Genomic DNA, 15,836 nt, shown 5'->3' on the forward strand with positions numbered 1-15,836 from the left:
AATGCCTCCCGTTGGAACTCTTAAAGTCACCAATGCCTGCATTGAAAGACATGCAGTGAAGTCGGCCAATGCCTGCATTGAGAACTCTATAAAGTCGGCCAATGCCTGCATTGAGAACTCTATAAAGTCGGCCAATGCCTGCATTGAAAGACACTGAAGTCGGCCAATGCCTGCATTGAGAACTCTACAAAGTGGGCCAATGCCTGCATTGAAAGACACTGAAGTCGGCCAATGCCTGCATTGAGAACTCTATAAAGTTGGTCAATGCCTGCATTGAGAAGTCTACAACATCAAGACTTTAGATATTAATTGTGCATACATTCAGGTAGGACGCATATTTCTAACGTTATCAGACGATAAACAAGGAAAACAGAATATTGCATGAAAAAAGATACATTTCAATATCTTGCTTATTATTTATATTATTTATTTGCTTTTTGTCTACGCGAACATCGTAGCTTACCAAAAATCTTTCTCCGGTAACTCCGATTCATTTGAAAAAAAATCATATCAATAGTATTAAATTTTAATTTTGACAAAATAAATCAACAATTCGATAAGTTTTTTTTTAAAGAAATAAACAAGTTGATCAATCGAATTTCATTTCCGATAAATAGAGTTAATGTTTAAATTTTGACAAACTCTCTGCTTAACCATGATATAAATATTTTATTTATTTAATCAATAATTTATTTATAAATTAATTTATTCCTTTATGAAATACGCTACATGTATTAATTATTTTTTTCCTTCTACGCTTTAATATTTCTTATATTGATGAAAAAGAACGGGATAAATCTTTATTTTCTCTTATTCGGTTGAATTAATCTTATTTTGATTAACAAAACGAAAAAGGAACTCGGAATAGCTCGGTAGTTTCTTTATATAGTAAAAATAAAATGCGAGGGTTTCCGAATTTACACGATAAACGCAAAACACGATACATGATAGAACCTGATAAACGATCTACACAATAAACGCAAAACACGATAGGAAACGGAAAACCTGATAAACGGAAAACACGATACGATAGGATACACGCACGATACGATAGGATACACGCACTATAGAACACAATAGAATTGTAAAGAATAACGATGCGGGTACTGTACATGTAGCCAAAAATAATATTGACTTCTTCAATAAAGATATATTCATATGGAATGAAATCGATTAATACTATAGATTGATTGGGTGCAATACATTTATTCGTCTTGCATTGTCACGGCGGAATCAGACTTCTTTTTTTATTATAGTAAAATACCGTAAAAAATAATGCGAGCAAATCTTCATAGTTTAAAATTTTAGAATTATTTCAATCTTTTCTTCATCAAAGAAATTGTTTCCTAGAATTAATTCTGTCCGTAACCAATGAAAACCCGGCGATCCGAAAGAAAAACTGACGATCCGTTCCATAACTGCAGTATTTTTTTTTAATTTCATTAAAAATCATATTTGCATGAAGTTATGGATACATCGTACAGATAAAATAAATCAGCGGATAGAGTTATGTGATTTTTTTTAAAATTTAAATTCAAGCTAGGATAAGATTTTTCAAATTGATAAATTGTACAATTATTTAATTGATTTAGAAGAAAAAAATCTGAGTGTACATGTAGTTTAAGCAAGGGATGAACACAATACCGAAAATAGATACTGTTTGACACAAGATGAGAGAGCAGTTCATATATGTTAACGGTGAATACACACGTGCCGAGCTATCATTAAGGGGGCTAGGGGAAGGGGTGTTGACAGCACAGGAAGGCAGCGTGCTGATTACATAGGTACACATTACTGTCAGCTTTATGGTAGGTAAAGCTCTTCGATTTCACACGCAGGTGAATTATATTTTAGTTTATTTCCACGCCAAAAAGGTAAGCCGTTGAAAGCCGTAATGTTTTTTCCCTGTTTATTATTTTCAGGTTTTCTTATGCCAGATAAAATTAATGTAAAACTTCTATTTTATAGTAACTGCCATGCTTGGTGTGATAAATCGGGTAGAGCATTTTTATGCATTACGTTTTATAATTTTGATATTATTCTTTTTTAAATTGAGACATATTAAGAAATTTAACTAATTAGATAGTGTTAAAATAAATTCGAAAAATTGAACATATAGTATTACGTAGAAAATCTGTGTAAAAGTTATCTGGATCAATGTCTTAAATGCTTAAAGCTTCGTTATTATTATTTGTTTTTAAATCAAGATTTTAAATAATTGTGCATACATGTACGATTGTCATGCAGATCAGAGGCGAAAACACATTCCTAATATTACCAGCCGATTGATCGGAAGAAAAAAAAAATGAATATTATATTTTAAGAAGATACATATAAATCCTCTGCGAATCATTATGAAAATTTTCTTACCGAAAATAAACCCCTAGTGACTGATTTAAAAAAAAATAGGTACTCGAATATTTCATTTTCAAAAATTAATTTTGATTCTCTGATTGTCTATGATATAATTATTTTCTTAATCTAATTAATTATTAATTGTTTGATTTATTAATTACAGTGAAAACTGTCTAATCCGACACCTGAGAAATCCGACACACTGTGGATTCCGACGTTAAATTCCTTTCTTATTTTACTAATTTCCATGTTTTTAACACTGTGAAATTCGACACCCTGTCTATTCCGACACAAAATTTGTCTCCCAGTGCATGTCGGATTAGACAGGTTTCACTGTATATTATTCATATATTTATTCTTTTCCTTCCACGCTTTGATATATTAATAATAAGGATGAAAAACGAAGGAATTAAACTATCTTTTCTCTTTCTTGGTTAAAACAATCTTATTTTAGTTAACAAAACGAAAAAGAAACTCGGAATATCTCGGTAGTTTCTTCCTGTAGTAAAGATAAAAAGCGAGGGTTTCCGAATATGCACGATAAACGCAAAACACGATACACGATAGAACCTGATAAACGATCTACACGATAAACGCAAAACACGATAAACGGAAAACACGATAGAAAACGCAAAACACGATAAACGGAAAACACGATACGATAGGATACGATAGGATACACGCACGATACGATAGGATACACGCACGATAGGACACGATAGATTTGTAAAGAATAACGATGCGGGTACTGTTATTAAATTGAATCGTGTTCATGAAAAATGGACTGGGGAAAACCTACGCCCAATGTTCAATATATTATGTCTACCTTTTGCAAATAAGTTTGTAAAAACTTTTTAAAAAATATGTTAATTACAAATAATATCTTTTTTAAATGCTGTACTGACTTTAAGTCATTGTATTTTATATTCTTTTTGACCACGGGATGATCCATCTACCCTCAATATTACAGCGGAATAAGACCATCAACAGGGAGTGCTTACTCCTCCTCAGCACCTGATCCCATCTCTGAAATTTAAAGTGGTCCTTTTTTAATGTATTCTTTTCTTTACATATTTGTATCGTTTATTAATTTTTACGAGACCATAAATCTCGACATGCACTTTGAATCATATTTTATCTGAAATATTAAGTTGTATTTATATTTTATGAACTTTGGATAACATCAAATCATTGTACGCATGTATTTATTGAAAAAGAAAATATTTTTACATCTGAATAGAGAGTGCCATTGGTTTTGTAATATACTGTAATATAATTAGGTATTCATAATGTGAAATTTTTTCTGCAATTTTTTTTTTAACAAACCGGTCACTGTAGCCATGTGTTAGATCGTCTGATTTGTGATCTGGGGTCATGGGTTCGATTCTCGTTCGGGTATCGTGTCAAACTGTTTCAATGAAAAATTCACCGCTTCAGAAATAACGTACTTTATTTAAGACTTTATTTTTAATTTCATAAAATTTTCAATATTTTATTTCGCAGGATATATTTTTCGAATCAAATTGTTTAATCTACGAGTGTACATAAAAACAAATAAACACACAATGTCGTTTTATGAGACTTACAGTAGTGACATAGCAATCTGTCTCTTTGTGATGACAATGAATAATAAAAAGATTTTAAAAATTGCCACCCGTAAATTAAACAATTTGATTCGAAAAATATAGCTTTCCTGATCACAATTTGTCCCTTTTGGCGATGAAATTATTAAGAAAACCTTGGACTACAATATTAACTTTGCCCTTTTAGGTCAGTGAATATTGTATCCTTTGAGTAGTTTGTCCATGATATTGACCTCAGAATAAAGCAACATTTTTTTTTAATTTTAGTACAGTAACTACAATGGAGCAGAAATGAGAAATTGTTTCAATTAATATGTATTCTAAAGCTTTCAGATATTGTTTTAGAGTATTTTTCTGGGTTGAAAACGACAAACGTCCATTCATATATAGATGCAATTTGGACGGAGAGGACAAACGTACATTACATTACCAAGGACTTCATGATCCAAGATCTCTCACGATTTATTTTGGCCTATATTGGTATGATGCCATACTGAAGACAATCGAAAAATCCGAATTTTTTGGAGATTCTAGAGAAAGAGTTGCACATCTTGACTTTGATATATCGTTCATTGGATTTCTAGAGGTGATCAGGACATGTTGTATACAATAGAAAAAAGCAAACACTTTTAAATGATTATGGGAAATCAGAATACGTATAAAAATATATCCTGAACTTTCCTAAGATATTACACGAGTCATTTTCTTTCATTGAAGTATAATTTGATGGTTATGATGAACACCTCCTCAATATTGACTTTGGATTTGGATCTAAAAACAGTTGTGGATATTTCAAATATGTCCAACATAGAAGATATAACTGTTATACACGAAACATCAGGTTTGAAAAACAATATGAATACAAACTAAGAATCATGAAAAACTTTTCATTGACAAACCTTCTCAAAATTTTATGAACATAATTTTTTATACAGATGCACACATAATTCTCAGTCTGTTGTTTAAAACTAATATTTTTACTTTTTTTTCTTAGAAATGATCACGCCCTTTGAATGTTCTCAGTTTGAACTTGCTGGAGGCTGTGAATGCCGTGATGGATTTACACTTGATTATAATAGAAAAGATTGTACACGTAAGTATCCATAATCACATTATAATATGAAGAGCAACTTCTTTCGAAGTACAACCAGATAACTATTTTGATTTTGTAATTATTAAAAATTTTAGTTGAACCGTATAGGTAATGTTAAATTACCGATGTATGTACCATAGTTTTAACTTTTTCTTATATGAACTTTTTCAATCTTTTATGTAAACATATATTAAACTGTAGACTAAAAATGGATAAGAATCAAATGTTCCTGTACTTTAGAAAAGTATTATGTTTTTTCTAAAACTTCGAAAGTTTGGCAAAAGATACAAAAAAGTGCAATGAATTTCTATCGAGGCAGAAAATGTGAGGGTTGTAATGTAAAATCGTTAGAAAAACTTTTTTCTCTGCTACGCAAGTAACTTAAGGCTAGATAGAGGTTTTCCATGCAAATGAGCTAATGGAAATGCATAATCTGTGTAATTTTTACAAAGAGAAGGTTGGAGAAGAGCTTCTTTTTGTATTTGCTAGCGCTCTCCAGCGCTAGCAACTGCGTTAGTCCAAATTCCTTGAATACGAATGCTCGGCCGCCAAGGTTCGAGCTTATTTTCTTATTGCTAGCGCTTATCCAGTGCTAGCAACTACGTTAGTCCAAATTCCTTGAATACGAATGCTCGGCCGCCATCCTCCTTGAGGTCGTGCATTTTGGGAAAGCTGCAACCGGCAATCCTCGGCTGACTCAGATACGCTCCATTCGTTATGTGCGAGGTACGAGTCATCCAGTCAATATCAAAGGCCTTAATTTGAATATTTTCATTTCAATTGATAGATAATTAAAGAAAACAACAAGATGATAACACATTTGTTGTTTATATACGTTTAAATGTTAAGTATTTAAAAAAAAATGTCTCCGAGACTATAAAATCCAGATGCCGGCGCCCATGAACAGTCGGACAGGGAAGGAACGGTTCAAGAAAAGACATAATTTGACGCGAGCTGAGTTGCTTTAAAAAGATCGTACTTTTGAAATAAACTTATTTATTTTGATGTTTCGGAGGTCCGTGTTTGCTCTGCTCTTATTTTGTTTAATGGACGTTGAGATTGAATACTGTTCGTTATTTCCATATTACGGAAGCCCGTTGGTGCCACGTATGAAATATATTTTATCTGGCGGCCGCCACTTATTAATTGGCGGCCGCCACCTAATATTGTTTGGCGGCCGCCACTTAATATCTGGCGGCCGCCATTTATTATTTGGCGGCCGCCACATTATTTATATGGCGGCCGCCAAATAAATTATTTTGCAGAAGGTGAGTGTTATTGGGTTAAGATGATGGATGTTGACACAACCGCTGCTAATAATATTGATAAAAAAGTAAATGATAAAAAACGAATTCTGAAATATTGGAACACCATTCTTGGAAATCAAAAATGCAAAACTTCATTTAATTCTCAACCAATCATAGCTTACAGGAAACACCATGATCTATGTCCGTGACCCCTGATGAGGCTCTTAATAATAGAAACACTCTACAAATACTTGCATAATTCATATCAAATATTAATCTGCTCTATGCAAAAACAGATCTATTAGAAGTGTGGATTGGAGTGTTGGTTTATAATAAATCTCTGACAAGTTTGGTTGATTGATGTTGGTATTATAATTTTTACACTGTATCCACCTCTTAAAATGACACATTAAAACATGCGCGCGATTCAGGAAGCCAGGTGTTATCTGGCGGCCGCCATATAAATTTATGTGGCAGCCGCCAGATAAAATTTATTTAATAATATTTAATATTTGGCGGCCGCCAATTAATTAGGTGGCAGCCGCCAATAAAAATCATGTGGCGGCAACCAAATAATAAGTGGCGGCCGCCAGATGTTATATAGCGGCCGCCAGAAAAATATGTGGCGGCCGCCAGATATTATATAGCGGCCACCAGAAAAATATGTGGCGGCCGCCATAAAAATTATGTGGCGGACGCCATATATTAAGTGGCGGCCGCCAGATATATAAGTGGCTGCCGCAAAATAACAAGTGGCGACCGCCACATAATTATTTGGCGGCCGCCAATATATACAAGTGGCGGCCGACAATAAAATATTTTTCGTACGTGGCACCAACGGGCTTCCGTACCATATCCTTCTTTCATGCAATATGTATTTTGATACCCCGGTTACCCAGCAACTTGTTTCTTTCCATAATCCTTTCAATGCCAGAACACTTATCTTATCCTCCTTCAATGAGTAAAGTCTGTAAAACAGTTTGCCTGTGTTTCCACCTTTGTGACGTTTAATAATTTGTTTAAAATTCTCAAAAGTATTACTAATAATAACATATATTTTTTTAGCAAACACAAGATATCAAGATGAGAAGTAAAACCAATTTTGTAAAAGGGAGATAATCCAAATTTAGAGTAATTATGTTCCCCAAACGAAGTTGGGGAACATATTGTTAAGGTCTTCCGTCTTCACGGAAGACCTTATAGTGATTCTACTGTTTCTTATTATCAAGGTCTTCCGTCTTCACGGAAGACCTTATAGTGATTCTATTGTTTCTTATTAAGGTCTTCCGTCTTCACGGAAGACCTTATAGTGATTCTACTGTTTCTTATTATGTCGCCCCGAACGAAGTCGGGGACGACATATTGATATTGTACGCATGTCTTTTTTATCCAGGCTGTTTCTCGGAGATGGCTGGGGCAATCTTACTGAAACTTTCCTCAAAGGACGATCACTGGTTGTAGTTGTGCAGTGAGGTCGTTCAGTTCCAATATGTCTACCGTTGCCATGGAAACCTGTAAAAAGCGACGAATTTTGTCCGATTTTGTCTCTAAAAATGAAAGTGAAATTTCAGAGTTCTCACTGGCGTTATAATACACAAAATAATTCAGCTGATCTTCTTAAAAAATTACATTTACCAAGCTTTATTGGAAGGAAAGATACTGCCAATAAACAAGTATGAGGCTCAGTTCAGTACATCTGCCCAATTTCTTTTATGCAAGTCTGCAAATGTAGGAACTTGTAATTTTTTCCTGCACTACTTTCTTCTCCTATGATTCTAAAATAAAATGGGATGTACCCAATTAAAGTCTTCCGTTTACAATGGAAAGGACTGATACGACTCGATGGTTGTCCAAGCTTAGCTAATGGACCATTGATTTAGTAATGATAAAAATGAAAGTCTTGTCCAGTATGGGGCGACATATGCTATTGCTTGCAATAGCAGACTTTATAGTTAGGGTCTTCTGTCTCCAACGGAATTTTTCAAAAAATTTAAATTGATACTAAATGTATAATCAAGTACTATATGTACCTCTGAGAGGTTTCTAAACACATTGTATGTTGTTTTATCTGTCACAATACATATATAGTACTTGATTTTACATATGGAAGCAATTTGAATTTTTTGAAAAATTTAAATCGTTTAAATCTCTCTCTACTTGAACTCTGAGAGGTGTCAAAACACATTGTATGACGTTCTCTATCTCTTGCAATGCATATATAGTACTTGATTTTACATTTGGAAGCAATTTAAATTTCTTGAAAAATTTAAATCGTTTAAATCCTACTTAATTTGACCTCTGAGAGGTTTCAAAACATATTGTATAATGTTCTGTATCTGTCACAATACATATTTAGTACTTGATTTTACAGTTGGAAGCAATTTGAATTTTTTGAAAAACTTAAATCGTTTAAATCTCACTCTATTTGACCTCTGAGGGGTTTCAAAACACATTGTATGTTGTTCTCTATCTGTTGCAATACATATATAGTACTTGATTTTACATTTGGAAGCAATTTAAATTTTTTGAAAAATTTAAATCGTTTAAATTTCACTCTATTTGACTTTTGGGAAGTTTCTAAACACATTGTATGATGTTCTCTATCTGTTGCAATACATATATAGTACTTGATTTTACATTTGGAAGCAATTAAATTTTTTTGAAAAATTTAAATCGTTTAAATCTTACTTAATTTGACCTCTGAGAGGTTTCAAAACACATTGTGTGATGTTCTCTATCTGTCGCAATGCATATATAGTACTTGATTTTACATTTGGAAGCGATTTAAATTTTTTGAAAAATTTAATTCGTTTGAATCTTACTTAATTTGACCTCTGAGAGGTTTCAGAACACATTGTGTGATGTTCTATCTGTCACAATATATAAATAGTAATTGATTTTACATTTGGAAGCAATTTAAATTTTTTGAAAAATTTAAATCGTTTAAATCTCCCTCTATTTGACCTCTGAGAAGTTTCAAAACACATTGTATGATGTTTTCTATCTGTCGCAATACATATTTAGTACTTGATTTTACATTTGGAAGCAATTTAAATTTTTTGAAAAACTTAAATTGCTTCTAAATGTAATATCAAGCGCTATATCAGATTTCAAAAGACATTGTTTGATGTTCTCTATCTGTTGCAATACATATTTAGTACTTGATTTTACATTTGGAAGCAATTTAATTTTTTTGAAAAATTAAAATCGTATAAATCTCACTCTATTTGACCTCTGAGAGGTTTCAAAACACATTGTATGATGTATTTTATCAGTCACAATATATATTTAGTATATAATTTTACATTTGGAAGCAATTTAAATTATGAAAAAATAATGAAATCTTTTAAATTTCACTCTATTTGACCTCTGGGATATTTCAAACACATTGTATGATACTCTCTTTATCTCACAATACAAATATTGTACTTGATTTTAAATTTTGGAAGTAATTTAAATTTTTTGAAAATTTAAATCGTTTAAATCTCACTTTATTTAATATTTGAGCGATTTAAAAAACACATTGTTTGATGATTTCTATTCGTCAAAAAAATATAGCCCTCGATTTTTTCAAAGAAATTAAATTGTTTAAGTGATAATTTATATGACCTTAAAGAGATTTTGGAACATAAAGTTTTATGTTCTCCATCTGTCCGAATACAAATTTACACAAATCAACATCAATTACCTAAAAAACATTATTCTGAATGAAAATCCCAGTCAAAATCTTATCTCATTTCATCAAAAATTGGACGGAAGACCCACTTGTTGCTCGCAACGAGATCGTATCTAGTTATTATTCTTTTTATTATTTTTTTGACTTTCTAATTTTGTGCACGCAATTTCTCGATAAACAGATAATTAAAAAAAGTTAAAATGATTCCTATTTCACTTCTTTTGTGTTGCTTACCTATATAAGATATAGAATATGTACAATCTGTTAAAAATATTTTCTAAACCTCAAATTTAGGCTTAAAGAACATTCCTTTTTCTTTATTCTATTGAAGCTCTCACACTTATTTAATGAAACATTCCAAAGAAAAGGCGCGCAGATAAACTTGTGGCATTTGGCGCAAAATGATAAAGAGTGGCGTGCCTTTCGTGATTCTTAGACAGGTGTATTGATGAAGAAGTATATTCAAGTACAATTGGAGCAGTGGACTCAAACGTGGGATGTGAGAGTGTTTGGAATAAAGAGGAAAAAGCGCGTCGGATTTTCACGCTGGCAACCTGGGTTCAATCCCTTTTGTGACCAAATTTTTTATTATTTTTTCAGCTGGATTTTAGGTTCTTTTCCTGAATCGGACGGAAGACCTCTCGTTGGTCGCAACGAGATCGTTTCTAGTTATTATTAAGGTCTTCCGTCTTCACGGAAGACCTTATAGTGATTCTACTGTTTCTTATTAAGGTCTTCCGTCTTCACGGAAGACCTTATAGTGATTCTATTGTTTCTTATTAAGGTCTTCCGTCTTCACGGAAGACCTTATAGTGATTCTACTGTTTCTTATTATTAAGGTCTTCCGTCTTCACGGAAGACCTTATAGTGATTCTACTGTTTCTTATTCTTTTTATTATTTTTTTGACTTTCTAATTTTGTGCACGCGATTTCTCAAAGGCTACTGGATGGAATGACGTGAAATTTTCAGGAAAGATGTGTTGTAACATGAATTTTATATATGCGAGAATAAATCTTGAAACTCACTTCCGGTGCCAAGTTACGGACAATTTCCTGAAATACAAATGACATTTTGTCCGCGATTTAACTCAAAAAGGGTAAAAGATATCAACATGAAACTTTCAGGGACTATAGATCGTGATATATACCATCCAGGACGCAACCTTTCGTGCGTCGTCAATACTTCTGGTCGAAACCGGAAGCGAATTTAAAAAACGCAATTTTTCAACTTTTCTTTTTTAATATTTTTGTATTTGAATTGCATAAAGACCTCTTTTATGAATCCAAATATGTAATTTGTTTTAAAATCGACCGAGCCAATCTCGAGATATTAGCATTTGAAAACGCGAAGCTGCGATCCCGATGGCGGAATGGTTAGCGCGTTGGATTGTCACGCGGGCGACCCGGGTTCGATCCCGCTTGTGACCAAAAAATTTTATCACTTTTTCTGCTTGATTTTTCGATTTTTATTAATTTTAGACTATTTGCAAAAACATGTTTTCAACTTTTAAGTATATCTTACGTAATAAAGGGTCACAAGGGGCCAGAATTTTCTAATTTTGTGCACGCGATTTCTTGAAGACTACTAGATAAAATTACATGAAATTTTCAGAACAGATGTGTTGTGACATGAATTCATTATATCCGAGAGAAAATTCGGAAACTCACTTTCGGTGCCAAGTTACGGACAATTTCCTGAAAATAAAATGACATTTTGTCCGCGATTAAACTCAAAAACGGTAAAAGATATCAACATGAAACTTTCAGGGATTATAGATCGTGATATATACAATCCGGGACGCAATACTTTGTTCGTCGTCGGTACTTCCTGTCGTTAGGAGAAGCGAATTGAAAAAATCGTATTTTCTAACTTTTTTGTTTTTCAACATTTTTTATTTATTTTTGGAATGATAATAGAGACCCTTTCATTGATGCTTTCTATATAAGTTGTTTGGATATTGGTTAATCAGAACTCTAGATATTAATATTTGAAAATCTGAAGCGGACTCAAGATGGCGACTGTCTCTGCTAACTCCACCTATTTGCGAGTAGGGGTTTATGGAGGCAGCTGATCGTTTGACTTAATGATAAATGAAAAGTAAAAAAACTACATGGACTTTCACCTATTAGTACGCTGCAGTTACGTTTCAATCTTATCTATAAGCATTCTGTTTTGACAGAACATGTCCTCGCGTTTTAGTAGTAAACAACTTATATTTAGTTACAATGGCGGACATTTAACGATGGCTGTGATTGGTCAACCAATGATATGACAGCTTATATATTGATATCCTCCATTTTGAATATTTGAACCGTACGCGCATCCTAATTGCGCATGTGACGTCATTATTCTAGAACATTCCTATTTGTCGGTATATAAGTAGATCAGATTAACCGGAATTTTATTTTACGCTGTTTAAGTCGATCCGATAATACGATAATCGGATATTACGGTAAATTCCTGCTTTTGATGAATTTCATCGAAAATTATAATTTTCAGATATTGCTCGTTTAATTATATCTCTACAACTCGGACGGAAGACCTTCTCGTTGCTTGCAACGAGATCGCATCTAGTTATTCTTTTTATTATTTTTTTGACTTTCTAATTTTGTGCACGCGATTTCTCGAAGACTACTGGATAGAATGACGTGAAATTTTCAGGAAAGATGTGTTGTAACATGAATTTTATATATCCGAGAAAAAATTTGGAAACTCACTTCCGGTGCCAAGTTACGGACAATTTCCTGAAATAAAAATGACATTTTGTCCGCGATTTAACTCGAAAAGGGTAAAAGATATCAACATGAAACTTTCAGGGACTATAGATCGTGATATATACCATCCATGACGCAACCTTTCGTGCGTCGTCAATACTTCCGGTCGAAACCGGAAGCGAATTTAAAAAACGCAATTTTTCAACTTTTTTTTTTAAATATTTTGGTATTGGTATTGCATAAAGACCTCTTTTATGAATCCAAATATGTAATTTGTTTTAAAATCGACCGAGCCAATCTCAAGATATTTGCATTTGAAAACGCGAAGCGGCTATCCCGATGGCCGAATGGTTAGCGCGTTGGATTGTCACGCGGGCGACCCGGGTTCGATCCCGCTTGTGACCAAAAAATTTTATCACTTTTTCTGCTTGATTTTTCGATTTTTATTAATTTTAGACTATTTGCAAAAACATATTTTCAACTTTTAAGTATATCTTACGTAATAAGGGGTCACAAGGGGCCAGAATGCTCAATCTTTGCACGCGATTTCTCAAAGACTACTGGATGGAATTACATGAAATTTTCAGGACAGATGTGTTGTAACATGAATTTATTATATCCGAGAGAAAATTTGGAAACTCACTTCCGGTGCCAAGTTACGGACAATTTCCTGAAATTAAAATGACATTTTGTCCGCGATTAAACTCAAAAACGGTAAAAGATATCAACATGAAACTTTCAGGGATAATAGATCGTGATATCTATCATCCAGGACGCGACATTTTGTTCGTCGTCTATACTTTCTGTCGTCAGGAGAAGCAAATTGAAAAAATCGTATTTTTCAACTTTTTTGTTTTTCAACATTTTTTATTCATTTTTGGAATGGTAATAGAGACCCTTTGATCAATGCTTACTATATAATTTGTTTGAACATTGGTTAATCAGAACTCTAGATATTTATATTTGAAAATCTGAAGCGGACCCAAGATGACAAGTAAAAAAACTACATGGACTTTCACCCTTCAGTACGCTGCAATTCACTGACAATCTTAAAACTTAATTTCCGTTTTACTGCTTTAGTGTAATTGCGTCGAAACAAATAAAGGCGATAAGAAGTTGTTTAATTTAATATTTAATTTCATTGAAGCTATCACACCTGTTCGATAGATCAGTCTATCATATAGATCTTTTTGAGAGGTTTCCAACGGAATATTTCTAGTGATTTTTAATGCACTAATTCAGAAACTATTAGCTCATATCTATAAGCATTCTGTTTTGACAGAACATGTCCTCGCGTTTTAGAAGTAAACAACTTATATTTAGTTACAATGGTGGACATTTAACGATGGCTGTGATTGGTCAACCAATGATATGACAGCTTATATATCGATATCCTCCATTTTGAATATTTGAACCGTACGCGCATCCTAATTGCGCATGTGACGTCATTATTCTAGAACATTCCTATTTGTCGGTAAATAAGTCGATCAGATTAACCGGAATTCTATTTTACGCTTTATTAGTCATTCCGATAATACGATAATCGGATATGACGATAAATTCCTGCTTTTGATGAATTTCATCGAAAATTATAATTTTCAGATATTGCTCGTTTAATTATATCTCTACATCTCGGACGGAAGACCTTCTCGTTGCTCGCAACGAGTTCGCATCTAGTTATTATTCTTTTTATTATTTTTTTGACTTTCTAATTTTGTGCACGCGATTTCTCGAAGACTACTTGATGGAATGACGTGAAATTTTCAGAAAAGATTTGTCGTAACATGAATTTTATATATCCGAGAGAAAATTTTGAAATTTACTTCCGGTGTCAAGTTACGGACAATTTCCTGAAATTAAAATGACATTTTGTCCGCGGTTAAACTCAAGAACGGTAAAAGATATCAACATGAAACTTTCAGGGATTATAGATCGTGATATTCCCCTTCCAGGACGCGACCTTTCGCTCGTCGTCGGTACTTCCGGTCGTTACGACAAGGGAATTAAAAAAATCGTATTTTTTAACTTTTTTGTTTTTCTATATTTTTAATTTTTTTTGGAGAGTTAATAGAGACTCTTTTCTTGATGCTTACTATATAATTTGTTTGAATATTAATAAATTAAAACTCTAGATATTAGAACATTCCTATTTGTCGGTATATAAGTCGATCAGATTAACCGGAATTCTATTTTACGCTGTATAAGTCGATCCGATAATACGATAATCGGATATTACGATAAATTCCTGCTTTTGATGAATTTCATCGAAAATTATAATTTTCAGATATTGCTCGTTTAATTATATCTCTACAACTCGGACGGAAGACCTTCTTGTTGCTCGCAACGAGATCGCATCTAGTTATTATTATTCTTTTTATTATTTTTTTGACTTTCTAATTTTGTGCACGCGATTTCTCGAAGACTACTGGAGGGAATGACGTGAAATTTTCAGAAAAGATGTGCCGTAACATGAATTTTATATATCCTAGAGAAATTTTGGAAACTCACTTCCGGTGCCAAGTTACGGACAATTTCCTGAAAATAAAATGACAATTTGTCCGCGATTAAACTCAAAAACGGTAAAAAATATCAACATGAAACTTTCAGGGATTATAGATCGTGATATTTACAATCCAGGACGCAACACTTTGTTTGTCGTCAGTACTTCCTGTCGTAAGGAGAAGGGAATTGAAAAAATTGTATTTTCTAACTTTTTTGTTTTTCAACATTTTTTATTTATTTTTGGAATGGTAATAGAGACCCTTTGATTGATGCTTACTATATAAGCTGTTTGGATATTGGTTTATCAGAACTCTAGATATTAATATTTGAAAATCTGAAGTGGACCCAAGATGGCGGCTGTGTCTGCTAACTCCGCCATTTCGCGAGTAGGGGTTTATGGAGGCAGCTGAGCGTTTGACTTAATGATAAATGAAAAGTAAAAAAACTACATGGACTTTCACCTATAAGTACGCTGCAGTTACGTTTCAATCTTATCTATAAGCATTCTGTTTTGACAGAACATGTCCTCGCGTTTTAGAAGTAAATAACTTATCTTTAGTTACAATGGCGGACATTTAACGATGGCTGTGATTGGTCAACCAATGATATGACAGCTTATATATTGATATCCTCCATTTTGAATATTTGAACCGTACGCGCATTCT

At 33.1% G+C, this 15,836-nt stretch overlaps 1 protein-coding gene across 1 annotated transcript in view; it reads left to right on the top strand.

Annotated features, from left to right (window-relative positions):
- Nucleotides 1-4,934: 4,934 nt before the first annotated feature.
- Nucleotides 4,935-15,836, top strand: part of LOC134263798 (uncharacterized) — a 96,466-nt gene continuing 85,564 nt past the window's right edge. The window contains exon 1 of the mRNA XM_062746180.1: nucleotides 4,935-5,031. Within this exon, the coding sequence (XP_062602164.1) occupies nucleotides 4,935-5,031 (97 nt within the window). The remainder of the gene's footprint in view (nucleotides 5,032-15,836) is intronic.

Source organism: Saccostrea cucullata, unplaced genomic scaffold (genome assembly GCF_032062105.1).
Source record: "Saccostrea cucullata isolate Sc308-1 unplaced genomic scaffold, CSIRO_AGI_Scuc_v1 ctg983, whole genome shotgun sequence".
NCBI lineage: Eukaryota > Metazoa > Mollusca > Bivalvia > Ostreida > Ostreidae > Saccostrea > Saccostrea cuccullata.